General features: G+C 47.0%; 1 protein-coding gene across 2 annotated transcripts in view; it reads left to right on the forward strand.

Moving 5' to 3' along the window:
* The first annotated feature begins 2,349 nt into the window (after nt 1-2,349).
* The window catches only part of DGKD (diacylglycerol kinase delta), a 100,885-nt gene continuing 86,400 nt past the window's right edge, over nt 2,350-16,834 (forward strand). For both annotated transcript variants that reach the window (XM_074315247.2, XM_074315255.2), the window contains exon 1: nt 2,350-2,537. In XM_074315247.2, the coding sequence (XP_074171348.1) occupies nt 2,382-2,537 (156 nt within the window). In that variant the 5' untranslated portion in view covers nt 2,350-2,381. The remainder of the gene's footprint in view (nt 2,538-16,834) is intronic.

A 16,834-nucleotide genomic window follows, 5' to 3' on the forward strand; every position in this document is an offset into this window, starting at 1 on the left:
CTTGGTCACCGGCAAATCCAAAGTCCATTGTCATCCTCTCAACTTGCCCGGTGGTGTCTGCCTTTTTGTGTTTTCCTGGAAAATCACCTCGGGTCCCTTTCCCCTTGCCTTTCTATTCAAATCTCCTAACCCTGTGGGGGTGACTCTTCTGGAGAGTCTCCCCTGACCCCCTGACAGAGTTAACTCTCTCCTGTACAGCCCCCTCCCACAGGTGTTAGCATTCATGTATCACACTGTATTGTAATTAATTGATACAAGATGACCGATTTCTGTGGGGATCAGGACATCCTTTCTTTGTGCCCATATTAGTCTCCTCCAGCTGCTATAAGGAAGTACCACAGACAACAGAAATTTACTTTCTTACAATTCTGGAAGCCAGAAGTCTGAAATCAACGTGTCAACAGTCAGTTTCTTCTAGGACCTCTCCGTGTGTGGTGGCCGCCTTCTCCCTGTGTTTTCATATGGCCTTCCCATTGTGCCTGTATTCAAATTTCTTGGTTTTATGAGGACACCAGCCATACTGGATGAGGGCCCATCCGAATGGCCTCTTTAATCCTAAACCAGAGGGTTAGAACTTCAACATATGAATGCTGGAGAGGTGGGGAGTGGGGAGGGACACAATCCAGCCCGTAACACGGCCCTTCTCTCCTCCTCCTTCTGACAAGCTCTGCGGGCCTCAGCTTCCTGGGGGAACTAACCCTGCAACGTCAAGGATCTGGGAATTGCACGGTCCACGATCAAGTCCTGCCTCTGTCAGTCCTTGGGAGAGATATCTGAGCCTTGAGTCTTTATCTCCAGAATGAGACCATGGAGCTTGCTTGGTGGGGCTTGTGTGAGGACTAGACTGGCTGGTGGCGTCCGGTCAGTACATGGGAGCTGTCACTGTTCTTGTGCCTTGCAGAACTTCCCGTGACATGGAAATGTTTTGTATTTGTGTTGCCCAGTGTGGTAGCTGCTAAGCCACACACAGCTATTGAACACTTGAAATGTGGCTCGTGTGACTGATGAACTGAAAATTTAATTTTAATTAATTGAAATTGAAGTTGCCACATGTGGCCAATGGCTATAGTACATAGGCAGCTCAGCCCAGTGCACCAAGGGCCCTCAGCTTGTCCCAGAGCGTTCCCGCATTAGGCCCTGACATGCTGTCATGGCTGTGAGTCCATTCCCCGGCTCTGTCCCTGTGCTAGGTTCTACTTAGTGGCTCCTGAGGGTTTGCACTTGTTTGGCCTCTCGAAAGCATTGCCAAGTGCAGTGGAGGCCAGACCATGCAGATCAGAAGGCCAGGGGCCACTCAGTCTCTAGCAGCAGTCCTTTGAAAGGGTAAGGGGACACTTATGCAGCACCCTAAGGATATGCCCCTCTCGGATGGCACCACGCCCTCTCCAACCGGATGTCCTCAAGGGCAGCAGAAACTCAACTGATCTCACCTCCACCTGCACGCGCTTCGGCTGCCCGCAGGGAAGGGCTCCTCCCACGCACCACGCGCTGCTGCTTCCGCCTACAGGTCACTCCCTTCCTCAGTCCACTTCTCCGTCTCTGCAGCCCCTCCCAATAACCCAGGGCAGCTACCTGCCCAGATCACTTCAAAGCCTGGATCACAGGCTCCAGTTTTGTGACTCCCGTCCCACCCTAGGCTTCCGTTGGCCTTTAGGGCTCAGCAAAAAAGACCAACCCTGTTATCAGGTTCACAAGCCTTGTCTGACCTGTCCTTCCCCAGGCTTATCTCCTCGTGTTATTTTCCTCCCTTCAGGCGACAGTTTCCTTTTTTTCTGGAGCTTGTTCTTTCTCGTTTCCAGGCCTCTGCACAATCTGGTCCCTCGGTACAGCACGGTTCCCCATTAGGGAGAAGTCCTGCTGGCATTTCCGTTTCTCCTCAAACACCCTTTCTCCAGGAAGCCTTGCCAGATGGAATTGTGCGTCCCGTTCTGGGATCCCAGAGCACCGTCCAAGTAGTTTCTTCTTTTTTTCCCGCATTTGTGCATGCATGCATCCACTCCCCAGTTGTTTATCGTGCAACTACTAAATGCCCAACGCTGCTTCAGATGCTGGCGACACAATGTAGGGCAAGAAAGACACGGTTCTGGGCCTCCTGGAGGTCACTTACATTCTTGAAGGGTAAGGGTAAAGATTTAAAAAAGTGAACATAGAAACCAAAATAACACAAATTGTGTCCCAGCGAGATAGACAGATGCTAAGACCCGGGCCTGTGGCTACGACCTGTGGGGGCGGCGGGTCCCGGGAGCGGTCGGCAGGGGGCGCGGAGGGGGCGGAGCAGGCCGCCCTGGTCCGGCCCCGCCTCTCGCCCGAACAGGCCCCGCCCCTCAAGCCCCTGCCTCGGGCCCCGCCCCTAGCCGCTGTGAGCGCGCTGGCCCGGCAGCATGGCGGCGGCGGCGGGTGCCCCTCCGCCGGGTCCACCGCAGCCGCCACCGCCGCCGCCGCCCGAGGAGTCGTCAGACAGCGAGCCCGAAGCGGAGCCCGGCTCCCCGCAGAAGCTCATCCGCAAGGTGTCCACGTCGGGCCAGATCCGCCAGAAGGTGAGCCCGAGGCAGCGGCCCGGGCGCGCGCCCCTCACGCCGCGGCAGCCCCGTGAGGCCCGCGGCCCGGCCGGAGCAGCCGCCCAGGCCCGGCCCGGCCCGGCCCGGCCCAGGGTCCAGCTGCCCGGGTGGAGCGCGCCCCGCGGGGTAACGGGCCGCGCATCCGAGCCCGCGCCTGGGCTGAGCACGCCCTCCCGGCGGGTCGGTGGCGGCGGGGACCCCGGGCCCCGGTGCAGGTGGGCGCCGCGCGGGGCCCCGGGCAGGAGGGGCCGTGCGCCAGGGCCCGGGGCCCGGGGTACGCGCCCTGCTGGGCTGTGAGGGAGCCCCGCGCTGCAAGGACCCGGAGTAAACTGAGGCCTAAGAGGCGGGCGAGCGCGCAGAAGTGGGGGCTGCCGCCTGCACCCGTGGGCGAGCGCTCCCCGAGCCCCGGGTTCTGCACATTTCAGAGGGCTGGTCAGGTCCTTTCCCGCCGGGTGCTCTGCTCGCTCACCTGCGGTCCCCTGAGAAATCCAGTTGGACCCAAGTGTGGAGACTTTCCTTCACTCGCGTGTGTTTTCGTGCCCCAAAGGGAGGGGATGCGCGTTTTGTGACCGACTCTCCCTCACTCCTCGGGAAAGCGGGGAGAAGGGTCTTTCCCTGGCTGCGCACCCGCTTGGCACCTAACTCTCCATGGAGAACTCCAGACGCCAAATATTAGCTGCAGAAAGACGCATTTCCTTTCTGCAGGAGGAAAGTTGCACCCTTTGTTTTCCCATTGCGGTTCCTGTTGAAAACTGCTTATGGTTTTTGCTACAGGTGAACCTTCTGTGTTGGAATAGGGCTTCCTCAAGCAGGTGGCTGGACAGGTGGCAGAGGGCAGGCTGGCTTTGTTGTGGGCAGCCCCGGCAGATCCAGCTGGCACAGACTTTCTCAGTCTGCTGCAGTGCGCTTTTTCTTCGGGGCCAGTTAGGTTCAGCTGTTACTTTTGCCGTGGGAGCCGTTTCTTGCATTAGCTTCTGGTACCTTTGGTCCTAACCCGTTACAAACAGGTTTATTGTGAAGTGCTCCAGTTAGTCAGCAAATAGGTATTGAACACCTGTTTTATTCCAGGTATAGTAACGGTAATAATTACAATGATGGCAATTCTTTAGTGCTTACTATGTGCCAGGCACTTTTCTTGGGTTAACTTGACAGCACTTTACATGCGTTCACTCATTTAGTATTTGGTGATAAGCCCCTAGATGTAGAGTTGGGTGTTATCTACCCCCATCATCCCTATCTTATGGAATACTAGGAAACTGAGCTAGAGAAGTTCAGTGACTTGCCCAGGGTATCACAGCTAGTAAATAGGGGTCTGGGTCTGAGCCATGGTCAGGATCCCAAGATGGAGGGCAATTTCTCCATCTGGGGGTTCCCAGTCTATAGGAGGTGGATACATGTGCAAGGGGACTGTACGGCATAGTAAGTGCTGTGGAAGCTCAGAGGTCGGAGAATCGAGTTCCTCTGGGAGGCACAGATAAGAGGTCTCCCTTAAGGCGGGATCTTGAGGGGAAGATTTTGCCAGGCTAAGTGGGAAGGAAGGGCTTTCCAGAGTTGAATATTGTGTCTAAACCTTTAGGCCCACCTGGGAATGGTCAGGAGGTGTCAGGTTGAGAGGAGTTAGGAAGAGGCTGAAATGGTAGATGGGCTGGACTTTGAACGGCTAGTTTAGGAGTTGGGTTTTGGCTTTGGGCACGAGAGAGCCGCTGAGGCGTGTTTAAAGCAGGGGAGTGACAGGGTCAGATGTGCTTTTAGGAAGATCTCCAAGTAAACCTAAATGGCGCTCATTGGAGTTGTTCTGTCCTGTTGATTGGTTCTCCAGCGTGGTGTGTGCCTAGTCTGGGGTAGACCGTGTGATTTATAAGTGTGATTAAGATTTGATGTCTCAGAGATGCCAGTGTTTGTCCAGAATTCTGTTCTTAGGATGCAGGTCCCCTCCCCCCCCAAACAAAACAAAACAATAGCTGCTATACCAGCTGTTGTAGTTGAGGAGGAGTGATGGGTAGAGTGTTAAAAATATACCCGGAGGACTTGGGTTTCTGAATACAGTCACATCTGCTGTACAAACAGCTTAAGGCTGATTTTTCTTTTGGGTTGTTAAGAGTGTAGGAAATGTGAGGCTTACTGTGTGTGCAATAGTTAAGTAGATAAGCCATTCAGAAAACCCTGGTATATGTGGTGCATAAGAGAAATATCCAGTGTGGTATGGGGTATCATTCTGGGTCCAAAAAGGAAAACCAAACCCACTGTAAGTATTTAAAACAGGGAATTTGATTAGGGGCATGCTTGCATAGGTGATGAAGAACTGAGAATGCATACAGTGGGCAGTGAGGCAACCCTGAGATGAGGCAACAAACAGGAAGCCACTGCCACCCCGAAGCTGGAGGACTGAGGGACTGAGTCCAGGAGCTACTGCTGCCGCCCCGAGCCTGGAGCGCCCTGGGTCGCCTGGCAGGAGCTGGTGCACAGCTGCTGCTGGGAGGGCACAGCTGCTGCTGGGACTCACCCCATCCCCCTCCTGCTTGGGAAACCCACCCTGCGTGGATCAGCCCCTCCACCATTTGGGACAGAGCAGAAGAGCGAGGAGTGAATGGAACCGAGGGCAAGCTGACTCAGGACCAGAGCTCTATGTATGTCCGCTTTTGAAATATCAGTTTAGTGTAGGCTCCAGCTGTCTTAATGGCCAAAGAACAGGAAGTGTCTGATGACAGTGCTTCTCAAGTTTGCATGTGCAGACACAGGCTGTGGGGATCTAGTTAAAACGCACATTCTGGTTGAGTAGGTCTGGGGCAGGGCCTGAGAGTCTGCATTTCTGATCAGCTCCCAGCTGCTGCTGCTGCTGCTCGGTGGGCCAGACTTTGAGAAACAAGACCGTGTGACATGTGTGTAAAAGGAAGCCTTACCAGACTCCAAGGAAGTCTCTAGTTTATGAGGTTCTTTTAAAACTTTTCCCAAACCTTTAGTATACTGAAAATTTGATGTGTGCAGATGTGGGATGGTTGGTTCAGCATTTCATGCATGTCTGATATTTTTATGTAAAATGTTCAAGTGGTAAAAGACAAAGAATAACAGCTTTATTAAGATAAAATTCACATACCACACGGTTCACTCATTTAAAGTGTACAGTTCAGTGGTTCTGTAGTCTATTCACAGATGTGCAACCATCACCACAATCAGTTTTAGAACATTTTCATTGCCCCCAAGAAGAAACCCTGAACCATTAGCATTCACTCCCCATTTCCTCCCAACTCGCTCAACCTTAAGTAACTGCTTGTCTACTTTCTGTCTCCTGCCTATACATAGAATCACGCAGCATGTGCCTTTTATTTATTTATTTATTTATTTATTTATTTATTTATTGACTTTATTGGGGAGCAGTGTGTACTTCCAGGCCTTTTTTCCAAGTCAAGTTGTTGTCCTTTCAATCTTAGTTGTGGAGGGTGTCGTTCAGCTTCAAGTTGTTGTCCTTTCAGTCTTAGTTGTGGAGGGCGCACTCAGCTCCAGGTCCAGTTGCCGTTGCTAGTTGCAGGGGGCGCAGCCCACCATCCCTTGTGGGACTCGAGGAGTTGAACTGGCAACCTTGTGGTTGAGAGCCCACTGGCCCATGTGGGAATCGAACCGGCAGCCTTCGGAGTTAGGAGCACAGAGCTCCAACCGCCTGAGCCACCGGGCGGCCCAGCATGTGCCTTTTGTGTCTGGTTTTTTCGCTTAGCATGATGTATTTGAAGTTTATCCATGTTGTAGCATGTACCGGTACTTTTTCTTCTGATTGCTGAATAATATTCCACAGTATAGATTTACTACATTTTACTTACATTCATCCGTTCATGGGCAGTTGGGTTAGCTCCACTTTGGGCTGTTCAGGATCACGCCGCCATGAACACGCATGTACATGGTTCGTTTCTCGGGGGTATATACCTAGGAGTGGATTTGCTGGGTCACATGTAACTATGCTTAACCTTTGAGAACCTGCCAGACTGTTTTCCAAAGTGGTTGCACCATTTTACATCCTTCCCAGCAGTGGAGGAGGGTTCCAGTTTTTCCACGTCCTCAGTTTGGCTGTCTTTGATGACAGCCTTCCTAGTGGGTGTGAAGCGGTGTCAAAGCTGTGTAAAGCTAGTGTGTAGTCATATTGAATAGCCTACACTTTGGTGCAAATGAAGTTGATTCACATCCTGTTCTCCTGCTTAAAAGACATGTGATCACAGACGAGTTTCTAAACTTCTCTTAAGACTTGGTTTCCTCATTAATTCTTGGGTCGGCAGTAGTGACAGTAAACGTTAGGTGTGTGTTCCTGAGCCTCAGTTTCTATATCTGCAAAATAGAAATGATAATAATAGTTTTCAGATCCGTAAAATAGAAATGACGGTAACTCATAGAATTAAATGGGATAATCTATGTACAACACTTAGCGTATTGCCTGGCATATCGTAAGCATTCAGTAAAGGGTTGCTTTTATGATTATTTGTCTTTCTGATTGTTCATTTTTTGTGTTTCAAACAGTAGTCATCTCCCTGAATTGCTCCTCCCCCAGCTCAGGTTGATCTGGGTGAGTCTCCATGTCTGTCATACAGAACAGCAAATAAAAATGACTCTGGCAGACAATTAGGAATGAACACCGTTTTAAAAAGTTGTTAATTTATTGAATACTAGTGGGAATACCTTGGGATAGGCATTATTTTCCTTGTTTCACAGATCCCGTTTAACTCAGCAGATGCTGGAGACCTGAAACTTAAGTGTGCTGGGCACTGGGCGTCTTACTGAACAACAAAACCCCCCCTCGAGCTAGTAGTCTGAAGACAAGACAGACATTGCTGAAATAATCACACATTTACTGTGCAGTGGTGACAGTGATGAGTGCTAAACAGGAGCGGTCCGGAGTGCTCTGGGAGGCTCTAATAAGTGAATTTGACCTGATACTCAGGCAGTTATGGGAAGGGCTTCTTGACGAAGGCACTGTTTGGCTCAATCTGAAAGATGAGTAAGAAAAAGTGACTTCCGGTAATGGGGGGCCGAGTAACTGACTAGCCATTCCGCCATGCACCATCTGCTGATCTGAGAGAGCTAGTCAGATGACGCCGTATGCGGGGCTAGGATGGGGAGGACGATGGGCTGTGGGAGTGAGCATGGCCTCTCGGCTGCTGTTTACCTTGGGGTCAGTAGTAGGGTGTATAGTGGGAATAGTGTCCCCCCCCTTCCCGACCCAAGTCACCTGGAACCTCAGAATGTGACCTTATTGGGAAATACGGTCTTTGCAGATACCATTAGTTAGGGATCTTGAGATGAAATCATCCTGGATTTAGGGTGGACTCTAAATCTAATGTCTGGTGTCTTTATAAGAGAAAGGGGAGAAAGCGTTGGATACAGAGAGACACAGAGACAAAGGCCATGTGAAAACAGAGGCAGAGGTTATGCCGCCACAAGCCAAGGACCGGTGGGGCCTGTAGAGGAGGTGATGGCATCTTCCCCTGGCCCCTTCAGAGGGAGCGTGGCTTTGTGGATACCTTGATGTCAGCCTTCCAGCCTCCTGAACTGTGAGACAACACATTTCTGTTGTTTAGGCCTCCGACTCTCTGGTGCTTGGTTATGGGGCAGCCACAGGAAATGAATATGGGGCCATATATTGACTCCGAAGGGAAGCTGAGAGGCTGAGCTCTCAGGCTGTCCGAAGTGCCCTGATGGGGGCGAGGGTGGGGGTGCAGCCAGGGCATCAGGCTCTGCCAAAGGGCAGCAGTCTTGGGTGAATCCCTTAATTTGGGTTGGGATCCCAAAAAGCCACTTGCAGGGAATGAGGAGGAACCAGAAGTAGGACTTCCAAAGGGTCACAGCCCTGCTTCAAATCATGTCAGGTCTCTGAAATTAGATTCAACTAATCCTGGATTGCTGCTCTCTGTCTCCAGGTTTCTGACAGAAGCAACTTGAATGCTCTGTAGAGGGAGTTAACGTCATCTGGTCCTCCAGTTGTTTTCACAAGCCCTGTTGGAAATTCAGTGTTCTGGGTATGATAAAAAATAGGCACGGAGGGAGGCACTGGCACATGAGTTAATACCAATAGAAACAACAGACTATGAAGGCTCCAGATATCAGATAGAGACTTTAAAACAACTGTGCTTACTATGTTTAAGGAGATAAAAGACCAGACTGAGAATTTAGGCAGAGAACTAGAAACTCAAAAGAAACCAAATGAAAATTTTACAACTGAAAAATGTAATAATCAAAGCTAAGTGCTCAAAGGAAGGGCAGATTAGACACAGCTGAGAAATAATTTAGTGGCCCAGAAGATAGCTCAAAAGAATATCCAAAAGGAAGCCTGGAGAGGTGAAAAAATGGGAAAATTAGACAGGGTAGGAATCAGAGATAAGAGTGAGAAGCTCTAACTTGTGTTTGTCATCTAAGAAAGAAGAGAAAAAATTGGGCCGAAACAACATTTGAAAAGATAATGCGTGAGAATTTCTCAACAATTATTAAAAGGTGCCATCCACAGATTCGATGGCCCCAAGAGCACAAAGAAAACCACACCCAGTCACTTCCTAATATAACTGCTGAAAACCATAGACGAAGAGACTTGAAAGCAGCTGGAGACAGATCACCCTCAAAGGAGCAACAGTTAGATCGACAGCTGTGTTCTTAACAGAAACCAAGGAAGACAGAAATCAGCTGCAATTTAAGTGCTGAAAGAAACTGCTAACCTGGAATTCTTTACTCACCAAAAAGATCCTTCAGAAATCAAACTGAAATAAAGACATTTTCAAAGAAACAAAGACATCTTTTTGTGAGCAGATCCACATTAAAGGAAACATTAAGGGTTTTTTGTTTGTTTGTTTTTGGTTGAAGGAAAATGATCTCAGGTGAAAGGTTAGAGTTGCAGAAAGGAATAGAGAACAACAAAAAGGGTATCGACATGGAAAAGACCAAATGATTATCGACTGTAAAACTTAATTATCTTTGGGTTTAAAATACCAATAGAATTAAAGTACGTAACAATGGCATGTAAGTCAGAAGGAAGGTAAATGGAATAGAACTGTTTTAACTCTTGCTTCGGATGGTTTCCTGTGGCTTGCACTATCAATAACAAAGGTGTTTTGTATTCCATATTTGGTAACAATTTTTTTAATGTCATCAATGCCATTAGAGTCTAATTTATCTATACGTAAATCTAATTGATGCCACCCAGTATGTTTTGAGTATTTTTTGCGAACATTCAATATAATGGTAAATTTATTACTATAACATAGGTTTAAAATAAAAACAATGTCATTTATGTACAAAGCAGCTCAGAATGTTCTTAAATGCATAAAGTAGTCAAAATATTAATTTTTTATTTTTTGTGCATTTTTGACACATTTTGGAAAAAAATCTTGAAATCAATTAACGCAGTAAAAGAGTTAATGTCCTTGCATTTCCACCAAGAAGAAAAATGAACCAATTAATGTTAAACAAGTCCCAAATACATGTAATCTGTGTGGCAGCCACTAAATTGTGAAAGTATAGGATGTCTTAGCTTAAACGCAAGGCAAATTGAATAATAAGAAATTCTAAAAGAAAAGGCAAGAAAGGAGAGAAAAGGGAACATTGAACAAGTAGATCAAAACAGTAAGTTGATAGACTTAAATCCCAATATATCAGTAACCACATTAAATGTAAGTGGACTTGAATGCTCCAGTTAAAGGACAGAGACTGTCAGACAGGTAAGAAAACCTGATAAGGCTATTTAAAAGAGACATATTTAAAGCAAAAGGATATAAAAAGTGACTGTAAAAGAATGGGAAAAAATACTATGCACACACTAACCAAAAGAAAGCTGGTGTCGCTATTTTACTATCAGACAAAATAGACTTTGAAGGCAAAATTTATTTATTAGCGATAAAGATACACTGATAAATAATAAATGGTTTACTTCAGATATAATTTAAAATCTGTATGTATCTAATAATGTAACTTGAAAATATGTAAAGGAAAAGTTAATTCAACTGTAATGGAAATAAACAAATCGATAATCACAGTGGGATATTTTAACATCCCTGTCTCAGGTGCTGTTATGATAAGCAGACAAAAAAAATTAGTAAAAATGTAGAATTGAGCAACATAAGTATTAAACTTGACCTAATGGACATATATAGCAACTGCAGAATTGAATTCTACCCAGATGAACAAGCCACATTCGTCAGAATTCACTGAATGCTGGCTACAAGGCAATGCTCAACACATTTAAAAGGATTGAAATGCAGACTGTTCTCTACCAACAATGGAGTTAAGCTAGAAGTCAGTAAAATGAAAATTTCCACATATCTGAAAATTTAGAAATCTCTTTCTAAATAACTTACGAGTCAAAGAAAGCTAGAACGTACTTTGAGTTGAATTGCAGCAAAATATATCATAACTAATGCGGTACAGCTTAAGTCATGTTTAGAGGGAAGTTTATAGCTTTAAGTGCATTTATCTGAGGACAGAAGACGTGCTGAAAATCCACAGCCTAGGCATGTACATCAGGGAGTTAGAGCAACAGCAGCACAATAAATGCAAAGAAAGTGGGATGAAGGGAATAGTGAAGAACAGGAGTTAATGAAATGGGGAAACATTCATTAAAAAGGATCGACAAAGGCAAAAACTGATGTGAAAAATCAGATAAAATTGACAAACCCCTGCAGGAGTAATCAAGAAAAAATAGAGAAGGCAAACAATGTTAGGAATGAAAAAGAGACGTATTTGAAGATCCTACGGACATTAAAAATAATTAAAAAGTATTGCAAACAACTTTACACAAGTAAAATTGAAAATTTAGACCAAGTAGACAAGTTCCTAGAAAAACAACTTAAAACTGACACCAGAAATAGAAAATGCAAATTGTTTTATAACTATTAAAGATACTGAATCCATAATTTAAAAGCTTTCGACAAGGATAAAAATCTAGATCCAGATGACTTTTACTAGTGAAGTCTAAGCATTTACGTAAAAAATAACACCAGTTTTACATAAACTCTTCCAGGAAATAGAAAAAGCAATAAACACACTGTATCTCTTTTTATGAGACCAACAAAATTTGAAAACTTCCTAAACAAAATGTATGATTATCCCAACAGATGCGGAAAAATACATTTTGATAAAATTCAACACTCATTCACATTGGAACAGGGAGGGTGTCAACAAGCTTTTTCCGTGGAGGGCCAGGCTGTAGAGTTAGGCCCGGTGGGCGTGTGACTACTCCGCGTGGCCTCCGTGTGTAAAAGCTGCACAGCGCGTGTGGGTGGGGCTGCGCTCCTGCACTGTGTTGCCCGCCCCTGGAATCGGGAAACTTCCTCAATCTGAGACCAGCCACAAACCCCGCAAACCTCATGCTTAATTAATGGTAGATGTTGAAAGCTCCCCCCTCATCATGGATGCCATGATTGCCACTTCAGCATTTGCAGTAAGGCAAGAAAAAGAAAGAAAAGGTGTAAGGATTGGAAACGAATATGAGGAAGATGCTAGAATTATTTCCTCAGGCCTGCACGTATGCAGATAAGGTATAATAAATAATAGAGTACAGCAGGGTTGGCGGATACAGGACAGTGTACAAAAATCTGCCTTTCTGTGTGGTATAATAAAAAATATATCGGCTCTTTGTTCCTGAGACTTAGGAGTGTCTTTTGTTATTCATAACGGCCCCTTTGGACTACACCGACATTATGCTAATGAGGTGACTGGGGTGGGGCCCCTCGATAGCCTCAGGTTAGGGGCTGGTCGCCCAAAGGACCAAACATGATTAGAGGTGTGAGCGTTGGGCCTTGCACCCAAATTTCCTAGTAGGGAGAGGGCCTGCCGATTGTTATCAAACTTTTTTTCAGGGGGATTTGGGAGTTCCTGGGTGGGTGAGCCCATTACTGCGCCTGCGGGTAACACCTGGGGAGGGCATGGATGCTCGGTCCCCTGCCCCCCACACCTTGCCCTATGCATCTCTTTCGTTTGGCGTGTCTTCCAGGTGTTGGTAAGGGCGTGGAGCAAGGGCCCATCTGTCGTTGGTGGGATATTAAATTAGTGCCACCACTTTAGGAGACATTTTGGCAGTGTCTGTTAAAGTTGAGGAAATGTATACTTTCAGCAAACTGTCTTGCTAACAGTTTATGTAAGCAAATGTACTCCAAGAGGCATGTGCAAGCGTATTACTACTGTTAGTATTTGTAATAGCTCCAAAGTGGAAGCAACCCAAACGACTCCCTACAGTGGAATGGACAAATTATGGTATGTTCTTACAAGAGAATACATCCATGAAAACCAGCTCCTGCTACCTGCCGATGGAAGGATTAATCACAGCACTAAAGCTGTCTGGCTGAAAAGCCACACATAAAATAATACATTCTGTGTGTTCCATTTATAGTCAGGTCAGAATAGAAGGGACGCCCCAGGCTGTAGGCTTCTCTGCTTGTGTGTTTAAGCTCATGTGCAAGGAACTGGTGATCAGAGAATTCTGGGTGCTGGGAAGGGACGGGAGGCGGCTGGATGGCACACGAGAGAAGGAGCTTCTGGGGCGCTGGCCATGTTGTTTCTTGACCTGGGTGGTGGTTAGTTGGGTTCTCAACTTGTGCATTTTTGTTTTGTGGATTTAACTTTACATGTACTATTTTATAATGACAAAATTTTGTTAAAGAATTAATAAAAGAATTTGGCAGAGGTAGCTGGTCCGAGAGGTACGCAAAGGTCCTGTGGCCAGATGAAGCTTGGGGAAACTAAGGGGCTGAAAGAAAGCTGGTGTAGGTAGAGCTAGCAAGTCGGGGAGACCTGGATTGTGCCAGGAGGCTGGGAGCTGCGTAGGAGGCCGTGTGGGGAGCTCTGCAGCAGTGGGGTCCTGCTGCTTTAAGATTCCGAGGAGTGGGACTTAATCGGATCCAGGTTGTAAAGATCACGCCAGCTGTGTTGTGGCTGCTGGAGTGGATGCTGGCTGACCCATGCGGTAGGAGATGATGGTAGCCTGGGCCAGGGTTGTGGTCCTGGAGAGAATTAGTTGGCTTTGACATTGTGAGGAGTCGGTAATGGTTTGGTGTGGGTGTTGGGAAGAGGAGGCTTGCGATTCACGTGACCGGCTGGGTAATGGAGCCTCCTCTGAGAAAAGGAGCTGTGGTTGAGGACCACTCAGAATTTCGCTCTCACAGCTCTGCTGCCGGGTATTCTGGATCCTGTTATGCTCAGCTGCCCCATTTCACAGGTGAGGGACAGACTCAGCAGGCAGGCAGCTTGCCCGTGCGCCATGAGGCTGCCCAGGGCTCGTGATTCCAGATCGCACCTCTTCCTGGGGTATCCCACCCAGCCCTTCAATCATGCGGAAGGTGGGAACGGTTTCCCTGGGCCTGAGAGAATAGGGGACAGTGGAAGAGGGCCTGGTCGGGCTCTGGGGTCCTTGGCTTCCAGGAAGTGGCAGAAGAGGAAGTGGGAGAAGCGGGAGAAGGCGGGAAGGGGAAGGAGGTAAGACTGAGTTCAGCACCCATGGGTCTGCCAGCGTTATCGCTGTCGTTCCCTTAGTGTTTCCTTCTGGACTGTTTGTCTGGATATATTTAATTTAGTTGAAATGAAACTAAGTTTTCACGTTAATGTTATAAGCATTCCTCCATGGAATTAAAACATCTTTATTATCCTTTGTAATGGTTGCACCATACAGTGTGTGACGTTATCTTTGCAAGGAAACCTTTTTTTTCCAGGTTTTTGTTCTGAAAAATGTAAAAATAACAGTAGTACATTGTACACCTAGTACAATAATTGTACACCTACTCAATAATTAACATGTTGCCAGATATGCCTTATCTATATGTATTGAATGTAAGTAAATAATTTGCTAAATCTCTTGAAGGTGATGTGTAGACATCACGACAGTGTACCCTCCAAATAGCTCAGCATGCATCTCCTAAAAGTGACATTTTCCTCTATACCATTATTACATCTAAACTTCTAAAAATAAGGACATTTCCCTATAATACCATTATTATACCTACAAAATTAATTGTAATTTTCTAATATCTGATATCCACATCATTTTTAGATTTCCCCAGCTTGAACCAAAAATGTTGTTTGCAGCGTCCTTGAAGCCTCCCTTCTGGGACCCGCGAGCCAATCAAAATCCACGCATTGTGTTGGGTTGTATCTTTCTAGTCTCCGAGGTCAGCTCCGTGCCCCACCCCCAGCCTTCTCTCTCCCCTCCTCACTATGACACTGGCTTTTTGAAGAGACAGGGGCACTTGTCTTGTAAAGTCTGTTTCTAGCTCTGTCTGACGGTTTCTTCCTGGTTTCTATTGCATTGTTCTTTCATCCTCTGCGTTTGCTGAGAACTGGGAGTGCCAGGGTTTGAAGACTGGATTATATATAATCAGGTGGATGCTTTGGGCAAATCTTGATTTGAGATGCTCTGTGTCCTGTCACGCTGTCCTCGCTGCTGTTATCATTTGGTTTATGTGGACATGCTAGATCTTTCCATTGGATATGTGGATTTCCCTTTCGCAGTTAGTTAGAAGTAGTCTGTGAGGTGATTCCAGGGCACATACAAATACCCTTTTCTCCAGCTTTTCACCAAATGGCTTCCTGCGTTCACACATGATACTTGCCTGAATCAGTGGTAGTGAGAGTTGGCAAAATGGAGCTCCCGCCCCTTCTGGCGTTTCTTCCACATTTATCTGTTGGTGTTCTTCTGTGAATTCTTCCCCCTGGGGAAGGACGACAGTTCCTCTTTAAAAGGTAGGGTAATGGATAGATTCTTCCCGATTAATTACCAATTTTCAAAGCAAGGATTTGGTAGAATAGTCTCCCCAGAGGAGGCGAGCGTGTGAGTCTCTCTCTTTGTATCACTCTAGATTCATGACTTTTTATTCAGTGTTTTACATCAGTTACTGTCATTCTTTTTGAAGGGGCTCTCCTAGGAAAATTGGGAAAATGTTCTCAATTGTCCCCATTTTCCCAGGAGAGCCCCTTCAAGCTGGCTCTTCGGTCTTTGAGCCTTGCCTGCTGTGTCACAAGCTGTCTTTTACTCTGGATGGAGCCCAGAGGTGGGGTTGTGGGCAGAGGGGACAGCTTGTGTCCTGTAGCTGAGGTGGCTGGCCCAGGGCCCACGCGTGACCCTGCCGTTCTTCCTCCTGTGCCCAGGCTGGCAGTGGTCTGTGATTGCAGCACAGGAGGCTGGCAGGCCTTTGCTTTCCGTTTTGGGGGTGTGGTAAATGAGTCTGTGGGTTTGAACTGCCGTTAGCTGTGAGCCTGGCTGTACTGCGTGAGACCGGCCACAAGCCCAGGGCTGTGCCGCCGATGCTCTGGGCAGCTCTCCGCGCCACCTTGGTCTCGGTGCTGGGCTGTTTTGGGCCACCTGCCACCCACTGCGACTGGCTCTGCCCTTGTGCGTTGGTGGTTTTCCTGAGCTCAGCTCCTCTGGCCCCACGAGGGTGACGTACACCCCAGGCTCCAGGAGCAGTGCTTTGTCCTTGTGGCAAGATGGAAGAGGGCTACTCTGTTTCTTTTTTAAAAAATTGAACTATTTTAACCACTTAAAATGCACAGTTCAGTGGCATTACGTATCTTAACAATGCTGTGCAATGTGGTGAGCCACTATTTAGTTCCAGAACTTCTTTTATCTCCTACATGGAATCCCCTTCACCGTTAAGCTGTCACTGCCCCTTCCCTCTTCCTCCCCAGCACCTGGCAACCACTAATTGACGGGTTTGCCTATTCTGGATATTTCGTGTCAGTGGACTCATACAATAAATGGCCTTTTGTGCCTGGCATCTTTCACTTCGCATGTTGTCGAGGCCCATCCATGCAGTAGCAGCTCTCGGTACCTCATTCCGCTTTCTGGCTGGTGCTAGTCCGTGGTATGGCCGGCCGGCAGTTTGTGTCTCAGTTCATCTGCTGATGTGTATTTGAATTGCTTCTACCCTGTGGCGATCGTGACTAGAGCTGCTGTGAACAAGTTATTGTTTGAACGCCTGCTTTCCATTCTTTGGGGTATATGCCCAGGGAGTGGAATTGCTGGGTAAATCTGTTTACCTTATTGGGGAAGCTCCAAACTGTTTTCCACCATGGCTGAACCATTTCACATTTCCAGCAGCAATGTATAAGGGCTCCGTTTCTCCACACTTGCCAACACTTGTTATTTTCTTTTTCTCTCTCGCCTTCCTTCCTTCCTTCTTTCTTTTTTTTTAATATGGCCATCCTGGTGGGTATGAAGTGGTATCTCATGGCATTGATTTGTATTTCCTTAGTGACTAATGATGTTGGCTTATTGACTATTTGTACATCTTCTTTGGAGAAATGTCTGTTATAGTCCTTTGCCC

Source organism: Rhinolophus sinicus, chromosome 17 (assembly GCF_057876585.1).
Source record: "Rhinolophus sinicus isolate RSI-liver-muscle chromosome 17, RSI-T2T, whole genome shotgun sequence".
NCBI classification, from domain to species: Eukaryota; Metazoa; Chordata; class Mammalia; order Chiroptera; family Rhinolophidae; genus Rhinolophus; species Rhinolophus sinicus.